Source organism: Alligator mississippiensis, chromosome 16 (assembly GCF_030867095.1).
Source record: "Alligator mississippiensis isolate rAllMis1 chromosome 16, rAllMis1, whole genome shotgun sequence".
Taxonomy (NCBI): Eukaryota; Metazoa; Chordata; order Crocodylia; family Alligatoridae; genus Alligator; species Alligator mississippiensis.
In genome coordinates this window covers 1,974,952-1,996,781 of record NC_081839.1, presented here as the reverse complement: position 1 = coordinate 1,996,781, position 21,830 = coordinate 1,974,952, and the positions used below count along the sequence as shown (strand labels likewise).

General features: G+C 66.1%; 1 protein-coding gene across 1 annotated transcript in view; it reads left to right on the top strand.

The window, feature by feature from the left end:
* KCNN1 (potassium calcium-activated channel subfamily N member 1) overlaps window positions 1–21,806 on the top strand; it is a 29,312-nt gene extending 7,506 nt beyond the window's left edge. Inside the window, exons 2-9 of the mRNA XM_059719566.1 lie at window positions 8,226–8,699; window positions 9,588–9,683; window positions 11,562–11,980; window positions 16,449–16,590; window positions 17,025–17,135; window positions 17,344–17,471; window positions 20,027–20,096; window positions 20,348–21,806. Coding sequence (XP_059575549.1) covers window positions 8,307–8,699; window positions 9,588–9,683; window positions 11,562–11,980; window positions 16,449–16,590; window positions 17,025–17,135; window positions 17,344–17,471; window positions 20,027–20,096; window positions 20,348–20,653 — 1,665 coding nt within the window. The 5' untranslated portion in view covers window positions 8,226–8,306 and the 3' untranslated portion in view covers window positions 20,654–21,806. The remainder of the gene's footprint in view (window positions 1–8,225; window positions 8,700–9,587; window positions 9,684–11,561; window positions 11,981–16,448; window positions 16,591–17,024; window positions 17,136–17,343; window positions 17,472–20,026; window positions 20,097–20,347) is intronic.
* The last annotated feature ends 24 nt before the right edge of the window (window positions 21,807–21,830 follow it).

The following is a 21,830-nucleotide window of genomic DNA, read 5'->3' as shown; positions in this document are numbered from 1 at the left end:
CACCCCAGCGGTGCTGAGACCAGTCCCGTGTCATGAAGGGGGCATCAGCAGCTTTGCCCAGGTCCTCACCAGTAGGGAAGGGCATGATCTTTGCACAGAGGCTTGCAAAAACATTGTCTTTTCACCCACCTTTGACCAAGGCCCCCCCAGGAATGACCTCCAATGGGGGGTTGTTCCCAGCTGCCCTTGGCGCTGGCTGGGAACCTGGGATGCAAAATAAAGAGTGTTTTGCACTGGAAGTTGAACAAACCCACCACTGAAATGGCAAAGCCGGGGAAGCCCGGCTGTCTGTGATGTCTGCTGGCTCCCACCATGCACCTGACCTCTGAAAGGCAGCGAGCCTTTCATGGAAACCCCCCGAGTCTGATAGCACCAGAGGTCTGGGCATCTCTGTGGAGCGGGACTTAGCCCGAGCCAGCTTAGTCTGCAGCCGCCCATTGAACTGAACTCATTTGAAAAGCAGGCTGAGGTCGGCGGGTGCAAAGCCCGGGGTGGACGCGCTGAGCTCGGTTCTCGGCCGCCTTCAAGGGTTGACCTTGGAGCGGTAGAAGAGAGCCTCGCGCTCATCCATGCACGTGGGCACCTGGGCAGGGCAGGCTCATCGCAGCACCCAGAGAGGGCCCCAGTGCCCGGCTGGAAAAGCTGCCCTTCGCACCCCCCTGTCTGCCCCTTCCCACCTGGGAGCCTCTGTGCCAAGTGGGGGGCGTTCGCGCCGGCAGGCCAGGGGCTGGCGGGCTGCGCTGGGCACCCAGTGTGGGGTGGCACTGGGTTCAGGGGGGCACCGAGCCCCCTGTCCGGGTGCGGGGGGCGGGTGGGAGGGAGGGAGGGGTCCGTGTCTCCCCGCGGGCGGGGGCGGGGGGCACCAATGAACCGGAGCCCGGTCCCGGCGCAGCGCTCGGGGATGCGGCAGCGGCCGCAGGGAGCCGCGCTGCGCCGCCCGGCCCCCAGCCCGGAGGCGGCCCGGGCTGCCGGGCGCAGGGACCGCGGGGCCCCGAGCCGCCGCCGCCGCCGCCCCCCGCGTCCTCGCCCCGCGCCTCCCGCTCCTCCTCCTCCTCCTCCCGCCGCTGCCCGCAGCGCCCGCGGCCGCCCCGCAACTTCCCGAGCCGCAGCGCCGCCGCCTCCCGCCGGCCCCGGCCCGGCCCGGCCCGGCCCGCAGGTACCGCCGGCCCCGCGGGTCCGTGTGTGTGTAGTGTGCGTGTGCGTGTCCCGTGTGTGCGTGTGTGTGCGTGTGAGCGCGTGTCCAGTGTGTGCGTCCACTGTGAGTGTGTGCGTGTGTGTGTGTGTGTCTAGGGCTGGACACCCCCATCACCCCCCCCCCACCCGGGCTGTTTCATCCATACTGAGTTTGGTTGGGGGGGAGTGATTGTGAGTGTGTGTGGTGATTGTGTAAGTGTCTGCGATGCGTGTGTCCATCCAGGGGCTGGGCACTCCCCCACTCTTGACTTTCATCCTGCTGAGTTGGGTATCCCCCGAGGGGCGGTGTGAATGTGATTGTGCGTGTCTGGCTCTGTGTGTGTGTGTGTGTGTGTGTGTGTGTGTGCGTGTGCGCATGCACACGCGAGTGTGTGATTGTCCGTGTGCGGGCATGCTTGTGAGTGCACGTGTGTGCGTCTGTGCTTGTGTGTGCGTGTGTGTGCACGCGTGATTTGTGCGGGGGGTGGTTGTGGGGGGGGTGTTTGCACGCTGAAGCCGGCCCAATGCACCATTGCAAAAAAAGCCAAGCAAAACAAAAGCGGCGCGGCTGGAGCCCGCCCGGGGCAGGCGGCAGCGGGGCGGTGCTGGGGGAGAGGAGCCCAGCGCGGACGGACGGACGGGGTGGAGGGGGCAGTTGTGCCGGGCCCCCCTGGGCAGAGCGGTGTCTGGAGGGGGACGGGGCCCTTCCCCGAGGCCACCCCCAGGCCTTTGGTTTGGTGCTGAGGGGAGCGGGGCCTGGATTTCCGCTCCCTGCACAGCCCTGCGAGCCGGACCCAGCGCCGGATCCGAGCCGGGGCCAGGGCTCTCTGGGTCTCTGCCTTGCCGGAGCGCAGGCAGCTGGGCTTCAAACTTTGCCGCCCTGCCCTTCCCCTCCCCGGCCCGGCCCGGCCCGGCCCGGCCCGGTGCAGCCCTCTCCTTGCAGGGGGGCTGAGCTGGGCTGTCCCGGCTCCCAGCCCCTCTCCCCCATAACACGGCCCTGGGTCTGGGAGATGGAAACGTCCCTGCAAGTGGCTGGTGATGCAGGGCTGGGTTTGTCCTTCCTCCCTCTGCTGCTGTCTCGCACCTCCAGCTGATGTCTTCAGGGTCTGCCAGGCTGGGGCTGGGGAGCGGTTCGGGGGACCCGCCTCCCCCAGCGCCGCGCCGGGACAGAGCCTTGCTGTGTCCTTACCCAGGAGTTTTCACCCGTTTAGGGGTCAGGACCTCTCTGCCGGGCCCCTGGCGCTGTGGGGACTGGGAGGAGGTGACGGCTGCCTGGAGCGGGGCGTTTGCATGGGGCAGAAGGGATCCTGGTCTGGTCCTGCCTCTCCCCTCCCTCAACCTTGTATCTCCCTGGCCTTCCCCGGCCTCTGATGCCCCAGGGGCAGAGGGGCTGCTGTGGGGCTGGGACTTTTGGCAGGACCAAATGCGCTGAGTGGGGCTCCAGGCTCCCTTTCCAGCATGCCTGGGTCTGATCCAGGCTGAGGCTCCCCCCAAATTCCCTGGGGTTCAACTAGGTCTTTAAACCCCAACACCTCTCTGGCATCAACCCTTCAGAGCCTTCCTGTTCTTTCTTTCTTTCTTTTTCCAATGTACTGCAAGCTTTTCTTTCCTGCAGAGACTAAAGGTCCTGGATAGTTCCCCAAGGAAGGTAGAGAAGGAAATGGACCCATCTTTCCAGCACGATCTGTGCTTTCGCCTTTTATCGCTTCCCAGGAGGGCTCCCCACCCTGGGTATTGCAGCCGTGAGTGTGAGGCTGGGGCTTTTCCGGATCTGCGGACGCTGCAAGTTCCCCCTCCAGCTCCCCGGGTTTACGGTGCTGGGAGCAGCGTGAAGCTGCACATGGCTGGCTGCTGGGGGTCTTGGAGGCTGGAGGGGAAGGCTTGATATGCAGGGCCGAGGGGCTGGCCATGTCACCAGCACACTCCAGGAGACGGGCACTGGGCACACGGGCTCTGCCGTCTGCTCAGGGAGGAGGGCATCGAATTTCCAGCCCTGCGTAATTAGATTTAGCTTCTCCTCTGTGCCGGATGGTTGCGCGCGGTGCATGGAGACATCCCTCAGAGTAGACGGGGACTTTTTAGGCTTTGCCCCCTTGCCACGAGTATGCCCCACTGCCCGCCTATGCACAAAGGGGCCAAATCCCCAGCTGATGTCAATCGGGGTCCCTCCACTGAAGGCCACAGGCCTGAAGCGCTGCGGGGTCCGTCGGGGGGCTCTGGTGCAGGCAGGGATGCTGTGTGGGGCCAAGGGTCTGGCATCGGCCTGGGCTGGAACCGTGCAGTGGGGCTGAGAGGGGCCCTGGGCTGGGGAGCGTCACGGCGTGGCGCTCCTGTCGGCCGCGCTGCGTGACTCATCCACGCTCGCCTGATGGGAGGCGTCTCGCTCTGCTAGAGCTGGGGGCCTCATCTGTGCCCCCCTCCTTGCAAAGTCAGGCCTAATGTATGCAAATGTATGCAGCCAGCATTTGAGAGGGAGCCCGGAAGGGATCGTCCAGACCACTGCAGCCTAGCAGGAGCCCCTGCCCAAAAACGGGGGCTGAGAGGGGGCACGTGGAAAGCTGCCAGGGTATTTATCTCTGTCCACAGCATGGGCCCAGCCGGTGCCCAGGGCTGGGGGCAGGTTTCAATATGGGCAGTTGCTGTAAAGAGAGACCAACCCTCCACCCAGCCACGATGACCCCGGGACTCTGCGCTGTTGGTCCCTGTCTTGCATGCTGTGCAGCACGGTGGCCCCCAAGGTCGGCTGGGGTCCCCTCCTGCTCTGTGTGTGTGATGCCTGCGACAAACAGTCTGTGCAGCGCCTGGCGCGGTGGGGCCCGGCCCTGGGGCAGGAGCAGGAGGCGCATCTGACCTTGCAAGGGGGCATTGCTGTGTCCCGGGCTCCTGGCTTCTCTTCCAGCCTTCGGGAGGGAGCATGGCGCAGGGGCAGCTGCACGGGTGCAGAGCCCAGCTGGGGGTGGCTTTGTCCCCTCTGCCCATGCAGCATCCTGGCACCTCTGTTAGGACTCGTGGGCAGTCGCTTTTCTGCTCCATGCCTCAGTTTCTCCAGCGGTGACATGCCCAGCATGCTCTCCCGGTGGTGGCCGGGCCATGGCCATCCTCCGCGGTGCATCAGTCCATGCCGTGCTCTGGACCCGTGGCCCTCGGGCGGGTGGAAGGCAGAGCCCAGCAGGCCACTAGTCTGGTTCCCTCCCCTGGCTGGGAGCGGGGGTGCAGCGTGGCACTCGGTTGCCCTCTCGTGGCCGGCCCAGCTGGGAGATGGAGGAGCCCAGGACTGGCCGTGACCTTGGCTGGAGGTCCAGTGTCTGCAGCCCAGAGGCAGGGTTTCGGGTTCCAGCCACCCAGGCCGGGGCAGCGGGTGAGGCCAGGCTGCACTGCATCTCCCCGGTGGTCCCGAGAGCCGCGGCAGGTCAGGGCTCCCCCCGTTCGCAGGCTGGCACACGCTGGCAGCCCGGCTCTGTGCCAAAGGGACGGTGCCCAGGCCGGGTGGGGAGCAGGAAGCGTGGGCAGGGGAGGCAGCATGTTGTTTGTCTCTGCTCCGCAGCCCTGCCGGGGCCTCGCCGGTCCCCACGCGCCCTTGGCTGCTGCGGAGGCTTCCAGCCCAGCGGGTCCCTGAGCCTCCTGGCGCGGGTGCAATGCAGCCGTGGCAGTGGAGGCTGCGGGGGGGACTCCACAGCTGAGCCCCAGCCAAGCTGCCTCTGCCTGCTCCAGCACGGGAGCACAGAGCTGGGCACCAGGATCCCCAAGCGCTGTTTTTTTACAGGCCCATGGCTGCAGAGATGGCTGGGAACAGGTGCCAGGGCACCGTCTGATAATAGCAAGGCATTGCCACCCCCAGGGCTGGAAGCATTGGAGCAGCTTGTGGCTCCCTGCAGCCGCCAGACCAGCATCTGCTTGCTGCCCCCCAGAACCTGCAGCTTCTCCTTTTAATTCCTTTCCCTGGGTGGCGATGGGGGGAGCGGTATCAGTGGGGGGCAAAGCCAGCCCTTTCCTGGCCTGTATAACCAGTGCATGTATACCCCCAGCCAGCTCCTCTCTGCTCCCCTCTGCAGAGCATCCCCCCTGCCAGCCCCCCAGCTTCGTCGCATCGTGGTGCAAGCGAGCACCAGATGTTCAGGAGGGGCTATTTGGGCATCTGCTATTTAGGCAGCCGGCTCCATGTAGATGCCCGAGAGCACCATCGGTGCAGCTCTCCGGTTGTGCCCGTTGCTGGTGTTGTCCCCGACATCCGGGATCCGCCTGGTTCCTTTGGAGCTGCCGTCCACGTCAGGACGTAATTGTGCTGCAACGGTGCTGGACGTGGTGAAGGGAAGGGCCTGCGGTGGCGTCAGGTCTGCTAATAGGGCAGTGCTGCCCTGATGGGCTGGGCTGGGCTGGGCTGTCTGGATGCGAGCAATGCTGCTCACAGTCCCTTGAGGTAGGTGCCCGCTCCAGGGAAGGCCAGGCCGTGTCTCAGCCCTGGAGCTGCACGCAGTGCAATGACGGTGATGGGCTGGCACCCCTGACCCAGGTGCGTGGCCCTGTGGAAATGCTGCAGGGGTACCCTAGCCCTGTGCTGCAGTAGCTGGCTGCTGACAGGGCCCCCAGCCCCGTGTCCGAATGCCCCTTGCAGGTGTTCTTGCCCATGCAGCTGGAAGTGGGATGTGGGGAAACCGAGGCACAGAGAGGGGAGGTCACTTGCCCGAGTCAGGCAGTGGCAGAGCTGGCACTGGAAGCCCATGCCTTGGCTCCCACTTGTCCTAGCCACTGCCACACGCAGCGTCCCACACCAGAGCAGAGCCCAGGCGCCCTGGTTGCTAGATGTGTGTTGTGCCGGGGGGCATGCGTGCGTGCGGGGGGGAAGGGGTGTCGTATAAAGCCGTGCTGGTCTCCGAGGCCATTTGGAGACCATACACACATACAACCCGGGGCCCGGAGGCTGCCGGCAATATCATTTCAGCCCAAGGACTCATCTCCTAGCTCGCGCGCACAATGGAGGCAGTGACCTGGGCACGGCGCTATCCATTTTTAATGCCCTGCTCCCGGTAGGTTTTGCGTCGGGGAATAAAGAGAGCGGCAGAGGCACCGAGCGCAGCAAACCCGCGAACGCCTCCCTCCACACCCGGCACTCGGTGGGCACCGCGGGCTCAGACCTCAGTTGGTGGCGGTGGGCAGCGCGTCCCCAGAGCAGGGCGGTCTGGGGGATCCTGTATGGTAAGGGAGCCGCGTTGCAGGTCTCATTGCTGTGTTCGTGTTTGGTGCTGAGGTTGTGGTTGGTGCACAGGGCTGCTCAGATTGGGAGGTCCGTTCCCCGAGCCCCGGGTCCTGTGCCTCTAGCATGAAACGGGATGAAAGCCGTTGCTGCTGCTGCTGCTCCCATCCCTCCCCGGGGGAGTCTGCAGCGGAGCTGGTTGGAAGGAGGCCGCATCCCAGGTGGCCAAACCTGAGTCAGAAATGCCCTGGAAAAGCCTTCTCCATTGACCCGACAGCTGTGGGGTCTGTCCCGGTTTTGCTGTGCCGGGCAGGTTGGGGCAGGGCGACCCTCATGCTCTGCACCTGGGCTCTTGGGCATGGGAGCGCTGGGAGCCGCCGGCAGTAGCAGGTTGTTACCCCCGAGCAGCGCGCGGCCGAGGTGACGCGCTCTGCCGAGGCATGGCCCTGCTCCCACGGTGTCCCGGTGTCACGCACGGAGGCAGCGGGACAGGGTAATTTGGGCCTGTTCCCCTCCTCCCCCACGCCGGGGAGGCAGCTCGCCCGCTCGGCTCTGCAATTACCTCGACAGCGCCGCGCCGGGGGTGGGCTCTGCTGCCAGGCCTGCGGCTGCTGTCACCGGGAGAGCGGCGTGCTGGAGGCGGGCGCGCCGGGGCTGTAATTAGCCCAGCCAGGAGCGTCACTCCAGCGGGGCGGGAAGGAGCGTCGTGCCCAGGAACAATGTGGATGGCGCTGGGGGGAGCAGGGCACCCCGGGCAGCACACAGCGGGGCTGAGCCCACATTGCCAGCGGCAGGCGGGGTGTCTTGATATCGTGGCCCCCCCACCCACGAGGGCTAGGAGAAGGATGGAGGAGACCTGGGCACACGTGTGTGCTCCTGGGGCGGTGAGCACCTGCGTGCACGCCCGTCTCCATGCACAGGGGTGTGTGTGCACATGCAAGAGAGGATGCATGTGTGTGGTTGTGAGTGCATGCACACAAGAGTGAGGCTGCGTGTGCCTGGAGGCGAGTCCCTCCCAGGCGTGTGCTGGGTTCGGGTGGCTCCAGGCTGGCGCCTCCCTGCCTGGGCTCCCACGAGCCCCATGCGCTCGGCTCTGCCCGGTAAACAACAGCCTCCCAAGGGCCCCAAGAGCTGCCTCTCCAGCCTGGAGGGGAGGAGAGCTCGCTCGGGCTGGGGAGGACATAAGGGAGCGGCAGGTCTCGGGATGCCTAGCTGGATTCAACCCCCTTGTCCTGGTGCCGGGCTGCCACCAGGCTGGTGAAGCTCAGCAGGGGCCAGCAGGGCCAGTGCTTGGATGGGAGACCCGTGCCAGCATCCTGCATAGGGCTTGGTACGTGGTGTCGGCGGGTCTCTGCTCAGCCTGGTCTCTTTGCAGGGTGCTCGGGATGGGTTTGCATGAGATCTGCAGCCCCAGGGGCATCTCTGGCAGCTGCCATCACCCTTGAGAAGCAGCTGCACAGAGCTGCCCTCGAGCTGCCCAGCTCCTCCACACCGCAGCTGGCACCGAGCAGGGTGCAAAAACCCTTGCGCCAGCTCCTCTGCGCCTTCTGGGCCCTGCCCCGTGCTCCCCAAACCTCCCCTGCAACACTGGTGGGATGCCTTTACTGCTTTCCGGGGTCTGGGGTGGCGTCCCTCCCGCCTGTGCGGGCTCGGGGGCTGCAGGGACGTTCCCCATTGCGTGTCCTCTGTGCTGCAGGCTCCGGGCTCTTGCCACGTGGGGCTGAATCGAGCCCCCCTGATTGCAGTGGGGCTCTGGGGCTCGGCCCTCCTCCAGCCGTGCTGCTCCCTGCCCCGAGCTGAGCCCAGCCCGACTCCTTCCAGCGATGAGCGCGTGGCCCTGACCCCGGCTGTCTCCCCGCAGGTCCATGCCGGCTCGTGGGCTCTGAACCATGCTGGCTCCGTGGGCACCGTCAGCGAGCCCAACCCCTTCACCGAGATAGCCATGAACAGCTGCAAGTACAATGGAGGCGTCGTCCGGCCCCTGGGCAGCCTGAGCGCCTCCCCCCGCCACCTCCCCGAGCTGGAGGCTGAGACCCAGCCCTTGCAGACCCTGCACAGCGCCGGCCTGGAGGCCGTGGTCTCCAAGCCGGAGCAGGCCAAGGTGTCGGACACGAGCGTGGACGCCGGGGAGGAGGACGAGGACGACGAGGAGGCGGCGGAAGCGGAGCGGACCCGGCGGCAGCGCAAGAACCAGAACGTCGGGTACCGGCTGGGCCACCGGCGAGCCCTGTTCGAGAAGCGCAAGCGCCTCAGCGACTACGCCCTCATTTTCGGGATGTTCGGCATCGTCGTCATGGTGACCGAGACGGAGCTCTCCTGGGGCGTCTACACCAAGGTACGGACCGGGCGCTGGGGCAGGGATGTCCTGGGCTGGAGCCGGACACCTCTGGGTGCCCAGGCTTGGGGCCGCGGCCGTGCTGCATGGCGGGTGCTGCAGGGTGGCATCACCCCGGGGTCTGCACACGCAAGTGCCCCACAGGCCTGCCAGTGTCCGCCCTCTGGGAGGAGGCACCTGCCCGAGCAGGTCCACGCATGGGTGTGCAAAGGGGCGGCTGGGGAAGGGGATGCTGAGAGCATCCAGGGGGCTGCTGGCCTGCATCCCCGGGCCCGGAGGCTGCAGTGTCGGCAGTCTCGTGTGGGCACGAGCATGGGGAAACCGGCCTACACAGGCCCATGCGTGTGCCCACGTGTGTGCCCCATCTCCCCATGCCCCTGGCCCTGCCCCTCTCCTCTGGGCTGCACTGGGGATTCCTGGCCCCTGCCCTGTGCCAAGCCGGGGGCTGCTCCTTCCCTCCCTGCCGTGGCCAACGAATGGTGCACCGATCCCCGCCGGCGCCGCCAAGCCCTGACGCTGTGGTCACGAGGGTTGAAGCAGGTGCCAGGAGGTCGCTGGGGAAGGCCTGGGCTAGGTGGAGAGCTTCCCCTGGTCAGTGCACCCCTGGGTGCAATGGGTGCCATGGCATCCAAGTGGCACCGTGGCTTAGCTCCCTCTTGGCCGGGCCTCACAGCCTGGAGGGACCTGCCAAAGCCCGTGAGCTCTCTCTGCAGAGGAAGCTAGAGCTCGGCTTGGATCCACGGGAGCTGGGATCCGCTGTGTGACCTGGGGCGAGCCTCTGTGCCTCAGTTTCCCCATCTGTGAAATGGAATGCTCCCCGTGATGCGTTGGCAGAGGGAGAGGCTGGCAGGGAAGCCCAGCCTAACGCAGCTGCCCTCTGTCTCGCAGGAGTCGTCATACTCATTTGCACTGAAATGCCTTATCAGCCTGTCGACCATCATCCTGCTGGGCCTCATCATCATGTACCACGCCAGGGAAATCCAGGTGAGTGGCTCCTCTGGCCCCCAGCGGGGCAGGGACGGGCCTAGGCAAGGCTGGGGGCAGCGTGAAACCTGGGGGGGATCCTCCTGCGGTGGGCAGGGGCAGACTCCGGATCGGGGCCCCCCTTGCTCCCATCTCACCTGGAGCTTGAGGGCGTTGGGATCCGGGGTCACACGGCTGTGGGGTCTGTGCATAGGGGCAAGGCCATGGAAATCCCCGGGCTTCTCCTGTGAATCATGTTTGCACCCCCAGCACAATGTGTGTGACACCCCGCAGCACCCTAGAAAGGATCTCAGGGTGCCATGTGGGTTTTTAATGCTCCTCAGGCCATTACCGTCAGACTCAGAGCTAAAGCTGGCTCCTGTCCATGCCACGTGTGCCCCTTGGAAAAGGTTTTTCCAGCCATTTAAGGAGGATTTATGGATAATAACACGGTGCTTTTTCCTTGCTAGAGTTACTGGACTCCAAGCAGAGTCCTGCTGCAATAAGACACTGAATTCCCCCCAACGAGCAAGTGACCCCGGGCGGTCATGGACTCGCGTTGCACGAGGCCGTGTCCGTGTCTGCCGAGACTCGGGGCTTCGGTCTGGGGCTTTTTAAAGGAGCGTGAGAGACGTTTGGGAGCGAAGCTGCCACGCTGAGAGAGTCAAACGGAAGACTTTTTGACCGCTTCCTTCCCGCAGCGTCTGCAGCTCATGCGCTGCGGCCCAGAGCCAGCGGGTAACCGAGGGGCTTCTCTCTGCCCCGACTCCGTTGTCTTTGAGCCTGGACCTGCATGTGGCCAGACACCGAGTTGTAAATCCTCTGTGAAGGCCATCGTGCTGCTTGCAGCTTGGCCCAGCTGGGATCCAGGCCGTGGGGCCCCGTTCCCATGGGCATGCAACCCCCACCCCCCACCCCATAGGGTGTTTGCAGTGTGGACGCAGCTCAGGGGTCCTGGCACACCAGTGCCTTCTCCCAGCGCCCCCAGGATGCAGGTGTGTTGCTGTCTGAGGGCTCCCCAGGTGCAAAGCAGCAGAGACGTTGGGTCCATGGGGGCTCGCAGAGAGCCGTTGCTGTGGGATGACTGTCAAGGGACCCTGCTGTGGCCCCCCCATACCGCCCTGGGGCTCGGGGGGCCGGGCCGGCGAGCTGCCTGCAGCCTGGGCAAGCACCAAGGGGGATGGAAAATCCCTGCTCGGGGCCTGGGACACGGCCCGCGGCTGCTGGCGCAGAAGCAGCTGCGCGCGGCGACTCCGGGCCGGGCGGGCGCGCGCTCATTACTCAGCTCAGCAGCTCCAGCTGTTGCCGACGCCGCAGAGGCATCCATCTTCCCGCAGGCTCCTCTCGCATCCTGCTGCTGCTCCCAGCACCAGCCAGGCCCAGGAGGAGCCCGGCAGAGTCCCGGCGGTGCTGCCATCGCCCGTGGAAACTCTGTCGTGGGCTGGCGTCATCACCGTGTGCGCCGGGCTGGCCGGGATGGGGAGCAGAGGACATGCATCCATCCTGTCCCTGTCTCTTTGCACCTCTTCTGCCCTCTCCATCCCCCGGTGCCCGCAAGCTTGGCCCCAGGAGGAGAGCGCCCTGCTCTGCCACTGACTCATGGGGTGACCATTGGTGCATCACTTAGCCCAGGCTCTTGAAGGGTGTGGGGCCATTCGTGCGAATATTCACCCCCTCCCCCCACATGGGGGGAGCACCAGCTGCTCATGCTGCGCTGGCCCCAATGGGTCCCCAGCCAGGATCAGGGCCCTGTGGTGCAAGGGGCAGCTCGGACCGTCTGGCCTGTGGAAGAGCCCAAGGGGGGTGGGGAAGCCGGGGGCAGATCTCAGGGCTCCTGCGTCCCAGGCGGGGGTGTCATGTCCTCTGGCCTCTCACCGACCTCCCCCGCTCCCCCCACAGCTCTTCATGGTGGACAACGGGGCGGACGACTGGAGAATAGCCATGACCTACGAGCGGATCTTCTTCATCACGCTGGAGCTGCTGGTGTGCGCCATCCACCCCGTGCCGGGCCAGTACATCTTCACGTGGACGGCACGCCTGGCCTTCACCTACACCACCTCGGTGGCGGACGCCGACGTGGACATCATCCTGTCCATCCCCATGTTCCTGCGGCTCTACCTGATCGGGCGCGTCATGCTGCTGCACAGCAAGCTCTTCACCGACGCCTCGTCCCGCAGCATTGGGGCCCTCAACAAGATCAACTTCAACACCCGCTTTGTTATGAAGACCCTCATGACCATCTGCCCCGGCACTGTCCTCCTGGTCTTCAGCATCTCCTCCTGGATCATCGCCGCCTGGACCGTCCGCGTCTGCGAGAGGTGAGCCGGCGCCGTGTCCCCGGGGGCGGTGCTGGGAGGCAGGCTCTGTGGTGCAGCTGGTGGCATGCTGAGCTCCCGTGGGCAGAGCAGGGCTGGGGACCCCTCGGGGCAGGAGTCCGGGCGAGGGGCAGCTACCCTCTGGGCAGCCGGTATTGACCCCCTCCCCAGTGTTAGCGGCAGAACCGAACCCTTGCCCCCAGCCGGGTGGCTCCAGAGCGGTGACCGGTGGCTCCAGCCACACCGTGCCACCCTGACCGTCTGGTGTCGGCATTGACCTGGCTGCATGGGGCCCCCAGCGCTCGCCGCTGCCCCGTAGAGCGTGCAAAGCCGTGGCCGTAATGCACCCAGCCCAGGCGCCGCACGGCCCAGTTTGACTGGGCGGCTCCCATGGGACTCGGGGTAGGAACCAAGGGGCGAGGGGAGCCTGGACAGCACCCTTGAGTCTCCTTTGCAGCCAGGACACAAAGGCGTGTTCCCTCCCTGGGTGAAAGATGAAGGGTTTCTGGCGCTCCCAGGCTGAGCTGCTCGCAGCCCCTGTGTGGGACTTGGTTTCCAGCTGCCCCCCGGTTCACAGCTCCGTGCACCCCGTTCCCCCTGCTCCTTCCCGGGTTCGAGTGCATGCCGGTGGGGCCGCGCTGCCCCTGGCGTTGGAGGAGTTGGGGGTCCGTTGCCCTTGACCGGAGCCGGGGCAGGGGTGTCCAGCCAGCGCTGCCTAAGGGAGCTCCGGCTGCCAGTTGCCCGCACCCGGTGGGGGGCTGGCGCCCACGTCCGGTCCACGCGCGTGCGCTGTCTTCTCCCCCACCCTCTGCCCCCCAGGAGTGGGACTGCTCGTTAATCTGCTGTTGTTTTCCCTCTCTGATTGCTCTGCTGCTCGCAGGGACAAACTGTGAGTCCTGGTTCCTAGAACCCCATAGCCACGCTCCTGCACGGGACGCTGCCCCCACCCCTCACCCCCCACCCCTGCCCCAGGCTTGTGCCTGCCCAGAATTTAAGATTAGCTGCAGCCGGCGGTGGGGAGGGGGGCTGAGAAGTAGGGGTGCAGCCGGTAGCAAAGGGGCTGTGAACTTTGAAAGGAGCCTGGAGCCTTTTCACTTGGAACCTCTGCCTTTGGTCGGTGACGGGGGTGCCCCCACCCCCAGGACCCGGACCGGCTCTCGCACCCTTCTGCCTGGCCGAGGGGTGGGGGCGGCCCGGTTAGCCCCTGCAGCTGAGCAGACCCCAGCCTGGCTTCCTCGTGCCTTGCTGGAGTGGATCCTGGCCATTCGGGGCTCCTGCTCCCGCCGTGCAAGCCAAAGCTGGCGGGAAGGAAGCTGCGGGGCCCGTCAGCAGCAGGAGCCGGGTGTCCTGGGCAGGTGGGAGTGAGGGCACGCGTTGGCATGGGCTGCAGCCAGGGCCCCCCAAGAAACAGGCTGGCCCGTGGCTCCCAGGTGCTGGGCAGGCAGATCCCTGCCCAGGGCATCCCGCCTTCGCCCACTGCCGGGGCCGCACTCCCCCTCCTCATGCCTGGCTCGCAGGGTGGGCTCAGGCCCTCTGGCCCCCGTGGCTGGCACCTCCGCGTCTGCTTCGGACACCTGGCCTGTGAAACACCCCCTTGCTGCTCAGCCGGCCTTCCTCCGCCACCCCCTGCTCGGAGATTTCTGCGTGCTTCCTGGCATCCTGAGGCCTCCAGGCTCCCTGGCCAAATAGGTGACTTGTCAGCCCCGTGGTGCAAGTGGGGAAACTGAGGCACGGGCAGCACGACCCCACAGCAAGTCAGGGGCTGGAGCCCCGGGCCGCAGAGCTCTCCCTGCAGTGCTGGGGGTCACCTCAGCCGGTGTGCCGAGCTGCCAGAGCTCAGCAGGGACCTTCTCTGGGAGGAGCAAGGGGCATCCATCATCGTCGGTCGCGGGGGCCACGGCTGTGGCTGAACGGAGCCAGGTCTCAGTCTAGCGGCCTTTATTGGCGAGGGGCAGCTTGCTGCGCCTACATGCTTCTGCGTGTGCAGATGTACACGGGCACACATGCGTGCACAGGTGCACACGCACCTCTCCCCCCGCCCGCCTCAACTTTCCCAGGCTTCACCGGTGTGAGCTAACCCGCTGCGCTCTCAGCCATCCATCCATCCATCCATCCATCCATCTGCTGGCCCCCACTGGCCTCACCTCCACCCATAGTGCTTTGTGGTCCCCCCTCGCGCACACACACATGCGCGTGCGAGGTGTCACCTCTGCACCCCGGCCGAGGTTCCAAGCCCCACTTTCAAAGGCTCACCCGTGCCCGTGGCCAGGGCGGTGGGGGGAGACGGGGACAGTGCCTGAAGTGGGGGTGTTGGAGGAACGCAGCAATCCTAAATTCGAAGTCTCATGCTTGAGTCCGGGTCCGGCCGTGTTCGGGTCTGGCTGTCTCTCCGCTTGGGGTCGGATGGCCCCGTTCTCCTCTCCTCTCCTCTCCCCCCGCCCCCCTGCATGCCTCTGATGCCCGCTGCACAGCTCCGAGTCTCCCGGGACCTGCAAAGCTGCTCCGCGTCAGTCCTCCCACATCGGGCACCCGTCCCCCACCCCATCCTTCACTCGTTTTGCTGCGGGGTTTCCGGCCTGGGCACAAGGTCCCCCCATGCAGGCCCTCGGTGCTGAGTCTGCCGCTCCCCAAGTTGGGTACATGGGTGGGGGGCAGAGGAGCAAGACAGAGCCTCGCGGGGACCCCCCTGGCAGCCTCCGAGCCTGTGACCCGTGGTTCCTCTCCATAGCCAGGGACGGGGGGACTAGGAGGAAGCCCAGCCCCGAGAGGCCAGTGCGCGACAGCAACCCCATTGCCTTAGCGAGGAGGGTGGACCTGGTGCCCTGGGTAGTGCCAGTTTGCACAGGAACAAATGCCACCCCCTCTCCGTGCTCCCCCCCGTGTCATGCCCAGGAACGGGGTCTCGTGGCTCCCTGCAGATGATGAGGGATTTGAGGCTGGAAGAAACCGGTGGGCGAGAGCCTCGCGCCAGCCCACAGCAGAGCTCGGAGGTGGGGGCTCTGGTGTGGGGGTGCAGACCCCGCCAGCCGTGGCTCCGTGGGGTTCTCCTCTCCAGCTGGCTCGGAGGCCTGGGAGGGTGAAGGCCACGTCCCAGCTTGGTGCTGGCGGGACCGGCAGGCCTCCTAGCTGGGAGCTTTGGCCCGTTTTGAGAACAGGTGTTTTGGGAAGTGCTGGTGTTTGTGCAACCTTTGTGCCCCCCGTGGCCAGCTGCTCTCTAGGGTCGCAGACACCCAGGTCGTCTCTGGCCCAGGCCCACACATCTGGGGGCTTGGTCACGGACCCACTCTCCGCTGGGGCTGAGTCTCCCGCACCCTGCAGCTTCCCGGGCTTGGAGATCCCCAGGGGGAAGGGATGTTGTGTGTTGCAGATGGCTCCCCCCGAGGCCCTGGGGACGTACAGAGCTTCCCTGGAGGCACAAGCAGAAGGTGCCGGGAGGGTCCCTCCATATCCAGTGGGTGCAGACTTCAGCTCACCTGCAGCATGTCCCCGGGACGCGGGGAGGGTGCCCGTGTCCTGCACCGGCTTCTCTCCCTTCTGCCGAGGCTGGCATGCAGCATGCGAGGCGTGTGGCTGGCTGGCTCCATCATCCCATTGCCTGGCACATCCCTGCCATGCCGTACCCAAGCTCTGCACAGACATCGGGCTGATCCCTCGCACCTGCCCCCCCCGTCATGCCCTAAAAGGTGGGGAGGGGTCCCCTGAGCTATTGCTGCACATCCCCGTGTGCCCCCGAGTCGGCGGGACCCTGAATCAGTGCTTTCCCGTAAGGCGGGTGCCACCGATCTTCATCCAACGGGTCAGCCACAGGCCGTCTCCTCCGTGCCAGCCAGCCGGGCCAAAGGGCAACGGGCCCAAGGAGCCTCAGGAGGGGGCCAGCCATTTGGCTTTTTAAGGCTGTAAACCCCCAGCCGAGCCTGGGAGACGCTGGCGCCAGCCTTGCCGCGCTCCGTCCTGCCTTGGGATGCCTTGCCCGGCTCTCAGTGGGGACTGGGGAGCTGCCCGCCGGTGCTCCCGGGCTGCTTTTTGCAGCTGGAGCTCCAGCTCTTGGGCTGGGTTTGTTTCCACTGGGCTGAATGCCGACCTCAGGCACCGGGGGGGGGGGTGTGCGTGACCCCCACGGGCTTCAGGGTAAAGCCCTGCAGCATTGCCCAGCCTGGCAAGCTGGCCTGGGCTCATTCCCCTGCCTGAGCCCGCGTTGCACTCGCAGGCCCTGGGAAGAAGGCGAGAGGAGACATCTAATTATTGAGACTCCCAGCTCCAGGGTCTCTGATGGATGCTGGGGCTGGCGGACGAGTTCCCCCTCGTAGCAGAGGTTCAAGTCTCATCCGCTGCCCAGAGCGTGCCCGAGGCAGCCCCGCGGCGTGGCCTGACGTTGGATTAAGATGCGATGCGCGACCTCCAAAATCCCGCCCCGGGGGACGGTGCCAGGCCCCCGGCGAGCTCTGACTGGCGCCTTCTTGCCCCTTGGCAGGTACCACGACAAGCAGGAGGTGACCAGCAATTTCCTGGGAGCCATGTGGCTGATCTCCATCACGTTCCTCTCCATCGGCTACGGTGACATGGTCCCCCACACCTACTGCGGGAAGGGCGTCTGCCTGCTCACTGGCATCATGGTAAGCCCGGACGGGCGCGGGTCGGGGGCAGAGATGCTGCGTCCGGAGCACGCTGCGCAGGGACGAGTTCTGGGAGGGACGCTGCTGCTTTTCCAGCCCCGTCACCCCCTATTTTGGGGTAGGGACCATGGTGGAGCTGCAGCTGGAGCTGCAGGAGGGCCTTCCTCCGCTGGCAGCAGTAGTAGGCTGTTATCCTCTTCTAGGGAACAGCCTGGAGAGGCTGCTAAAGCTGATCTTGGCCCCTGCTCCCATCACCAGCGCTGTGTCCCCCAGCGGGGGCACCTGCTCATCCAGCCCCACCTCTCCCCATTGCAATCAGGCAGGGTTTGGCCCCCTCGTCTCCTAAGGAGGAGGCTCCTCTCTGCCCTCCTGCCGGCCTTGGATCCCCTTGCCTGCTGCAGCCCTGTAACCCCTTAACCCTGTCTCGCTCGCAGGGCGCCGGGTGCACGGCGCTGGTGGTCGCTGTGGTCGCCCGGAAGCTGGAACTCACCAAAGCTGAAAAACACGTGCACAACTTCATGATGGACACGCAGTTAACGAAGCGGGTAAGGCCTCCCCACAGCCTCCAGCCCAGCCTGCCCGCAGCCTCCGTGCCCCCGGGCACCTCCGCCCCTCAGGGGGCTTGCTGGAAGGGCAGCGCTCGCCCCCGGGCCCTGCGTTGGCGCTGCTACGGGGTGACTCTCACCCTCCGGGCTCCTCGCCTGGCATCCCAGCTCAGCCCCTCCGCGGCCACGCTGATTCCTGTTCCCGCAGGTGAAAAACGCTGCTGCTAACGTACTCAGGGAAACGTGGCTCATCTACAAACACACCAAGCTGGTGAAGAAGATCGACCATGCCAAAGTTCGGAAACACCAGCGTAAGTTCCTCCAAGCCATCCATCAGTAAGTCCAACACCTTTACCTGCTTCGTATTCAGTCCCTCCACAGCCTCCCGGCTCGGGCGCTGGGGGAGCGAGGTAGGGGGGCGGCAGGCAGGGGCTGGGGCACGACCACGAGAGAGGAGGACGGGATTTTGGAGAGATGCAATTCCCTCGCGATTCGGTTTGGCCGTCGCCAGCCGGCCCTGGGCAGAGCCGTGCAGGGGAATGAATTCCTGCCAAAGGTTTCTTCAAAAGGAAATGCGGCACAGTGGGTTTTATCCCCGGGGTTTTCCCCTTTCCGGCTCCTGAGCCCGCTTGGAGCTGATGCGCGGCTTTCCAACCCGGGAAACCGTCTTCCAGCCTGGCCGACGAGCGCTGGCTGCATCGCAAAGGGGAAACGGGGTGAAGCAGCCGGGGTCTCGCGCTTGTCTTGTCCTTGAGGAGCCAGGGGCTTTGGCCAGCTTGGCCCTTGTTACCTCCTGGCCGCCAACGGGCTGAGCTGCCAAATGGGGGAGGGAGTCCTCTTCCCGTTGCTCTCCATCCCCCGTGGCTTTTCCGCCAGCTCCGCGTGAAATGTCTCCCGTCGCCCAATTTAGCACCTCCGTCTTCCTCCCTAAAGATACCTCCGGCCTCTCCCGTTCCCAAAGGGGTTCGTCTCGGCCCCTCGAGGCAGCACAGTGCTGCAGGGTGGGAAGAAGGTGGGAAGCAGAGACGAGAGGCCTGGGGATGGTCACGGCCTGCTGGAATCGGCAGGGGTCCCTGCGCCTGGTCGCTGTGGGCGAAAGGGCTTTGCTGGGCTGGGGTCCCTCTGCGAGCCGTGGGGCTGGCAGGGGCAGCCTGGGCACCGATGACGTGGGCAGGGCTCAGGATGCAGGATGGACCCTGCCCCCCCAAAAGCAAAGCCCGTAGCACCCTGCGGGGCACTGCTGTGTCTGTCTGTCCGGGCAGGGGTCAGGGTGGGGGGGCACCCGTGTCTGCCCGGTCTCCGTCTGCAAGCTGGCTTGGCTTTGCTCCGATTTGTTTTCCCACGCGTGATGTGTGTCGCACGCCCTCCCCCCCATGCACGCGTCCTCACACTCATGCACGCTCACACAGAAAGGCCCTGCTCTGCACGGGGGTGGGGAGGGGAGCCATGGCTGCGGGGGAGATGCTGCTGCTGCTGCTGTCCCCAGCATTCGCCCCGGGTCTGGAGCAGGGGGACAGGTGGGTGTGCATGGGGATAGATGGGTGGGTAGGTGGCCCAGGACCCAAAGGGAGAGGGTGCAGGTCTGCTTCTTGGCCCATGAAGAGAGAAACTGAGGTAGGTTCCCTAAAGGTCACAGTCACAGCAGTTCTGCACCCCGCTACACGGGGCCCTGGGCTGGCCCAGCCCCCCGAGACCCAGCCAGGTGGTCAAGACAGGGCCAGGATTAGGGCCCGATCTTGCTGGCTTCTCCAGTAGGCACCAGTTAGCTCTCCCTCCCGCGGGGATGCAGCCTCCCCATGCCCCTGCCCTGTCTCTCAGCTGTGCACCCCCCAAACCATCGTCCGTGGGGGTCAGCACCCCACGTGCACGCTTTGGCCTTGCATCCTGGGCAGCCGGGTGCTGGCCAGGCCTCGGCCCCTGCAGGGAGCTCGGCCAGGCCAGGCCCACGTAGCGGCGGGCTGGGCCTCTGTGTGAGAGTGGGGCGCGGGCCGGGTGGGCGCGTGCGTGGGGCTCGTGTGTTATTAAACCTGTGTTGTGTTCTGTCTTTGTTCTGCCCGGCCCCTCCAGAGCTCAGAAGTAAGTGGCCTGCGGGAGCTGCCGGGCTCTAACGTGACCCTGTGTGTGCATGGCTTCATGTCGCGTGCTCGGGGGATCCTGCCCCATCCGGTGCCGCGGGGCGGGAGAGAGCAGGGGAGCTGCCCCCCTTGCCCACCCTGCGGGGCTTCTCCCTGGAGCCGCTCCAGAAGTGTCCTGCCGTGTCAATCCAGGGGCTCCGACCGGGTGACCCCAGGTTTCCCATCAGCCACGCAGCCATGCGGCTGTGCGGCAAAGGCTAGGCTAGAGCCAGCCGTCGTAGCATTGGCCCCTCCATGAGCTGCCTGGTCGAAACTCCAAAGCCCCCGAGTCGAAACTCTGCAGCCCTTGGCTGGTGGTGTTGTGGGGGGCTTGCAGCAGGGCTTGGCACGCAGGGAAGGAGCTGGGAACGGGGGCAGCGGTGTGGGGATGGACATGGCGATGGGCTACGAGCTGGGCAGAGTTCAGGCTGGCTGCTGTGACCCCTGCCCGGCGTGGGCGAGAGGGGGGCCGTGCCGCGGGTTTGCTGCCGGGGTAGGGAGAGCAGGGGAGAGGGAAGCCGCTGGGCTCCTGGCTGCAGGCTCTGGGGTCCCGTGCGCCATCTCTGCCGGGTGCAGAGAGAAGCCTGCCCCTGGCCTCCCATCCCCGTCCCCTGGCTCTGGCAAGGGCACCCCGCTCCCGAGGGAGCAGCCCGTCAGGAGCGGAGCCCCGTGCGCTCGCAGGGGTCCCCTGCACTGCGTGTCCCTTGGGGGGCCGGCCCAGGCACCCCGCCGTCCTGCCGGGATGGCACTGACCCCCTGCCTCTCCCTTCACTTTAGATTAAGGAGTGTGAAGATGGAGCAGCGGAAGCTGAACGACCAGGCGAACACGCTGGTGGACTTGGCCAAGGTGAGCGGGCCGCGGTCGCCGGTTGGCACCAGGCACCCGAGTTGCGGGCGGCACCCCGGGGCTCCTGGGCTCTGCGCCCAGCTCGGGGAGAGGAGGCTGTAGCCGTTCCAGCAGCCAGGACTCGCGGGTTCAATCCCCAGGTCCGGTGCATCCTGGGGCACCTCCCTCTGCTCCCCAGCAAATGGGTCCGGGATGGACCGGTGGAGCTGCCAACTGGGCACCGCTCAGCACTGCCCTTTCTTGTCCCACAGACCCAGAACGTCATGTATGACCTGGTGTCCGAGCTCCAGGAGCGCAACGAGGACCTGGAGAAGCGCATCAGCACCCTGGAGGGCAAGATCGATGCCCTGGGCCTCAGTATTCACGCCCTGCCGGGCCTCATCACCCAAGCCATAACCCAGCAGCAGCAGCAGCAGCGACGGGGCCAGGGCCCAGGCACGGGCACCGCTGCCCGCTTCTGCCCCGGCTCCAACAGCTCGGAGCGCTCCTCATGGACCCCCACGCGCCGGAGGAAGTCGCCGTCCACCGCGCCCCACACCTCCTCGGACAGCGGGTGACGGGCGGGCGGGCGGGCGCAGCGCCCACCTATGTCTGGCCATTGTGTGGCTGATCCTGGTAGCTTTGTTCTGTAAAGCCCTGTATAGTCAAACTCCTCGAGTCGGCCATGCTGGAGCGACGCCGCGGCCACCGCCTGGTGCTGCCCCGCAGCCGGGACCCCCCCGGCTCCAGCCCCGGCCCCCCCCTTCTCTTGGGGTGAAGGGCTGGGTTGGGGGGAGGGAGCCGACTGCAGCCAGAGCTGCCGTGGCTCTGGAAGGCGTTGGTGGGACAAGCGGCAGCGGGGCTCAGTGGTTAGGGCAGCGTCTGGACTCCGGGGCGGGGGTTTAGTGGTGAGAGCCAGGGGGGCTGGGAGCCCGGACTCCCGGGTTCTGTGCCCAGATACAGGAAGGGGACGGTTCCCCGGTGGTGAGAGCCAGGCAGGGCCTGGGAGTCCCGACGTAGGGGCCGTATCCCTGGCTCTGCTGCTAAGTGACCTTGGCTACGTCACTTCACCTCTCTGTGCCTCAGTTTTCCCCATCTGTACAATGGGGGCAACGATGCTGACCGCCATCTAATGCTGTGAGATTCTCGGATGCAATATTACACCCCTGCGGACTGCAGGCGGGGTGGGCTGATGGGGTCCGGCCCAGGTAGCAGCTCCTGGCCGCCTGGCATTTGGGAACCAGGCTGACTCGTGGTCCAGCTGGGCCCTACTGTGGGGGTGAGGGGGTCCCCTGCATTCCTGGGGGAGCAGGGGCCAGGGGATGGGAGCTGGGGTGCAGAGAGGAGCGTCACCCAGACTCACGTGGGGGTCTGGGAGTGGGGCAAGGGCTGCGCTCCCGGCCTTGCGTTCCCCCTGGTCCCAGGCTGAAGGAAGCAAATTGCTCCCCTTGGACCGTCTGCCCTGCAGCGGGTCCCCTGCACCACGGCCGTGACCCTACAGCCCCTGAAGGCAGACGGGTGCAGTCAGGGACCTGGAGGAGCTGGGCCTGCAGGGCTGAGCAGGGGGGCTCGCAGCCACCTCCCCCCCAGGAGACAGGTGGACCCATTGTGCCCCTGCAGAAGGCTGGAGCGAGGCACAGACCCCAGCCCCGAGGCCCTCAGCTGGCCCCTGACCAGCCCTGAGCACCACATCTTGTAGCGCATGGAGATGCGGGGGTGGGGGGAGGGAAGAGGTTGTGGGCTCATCGCAGCAGG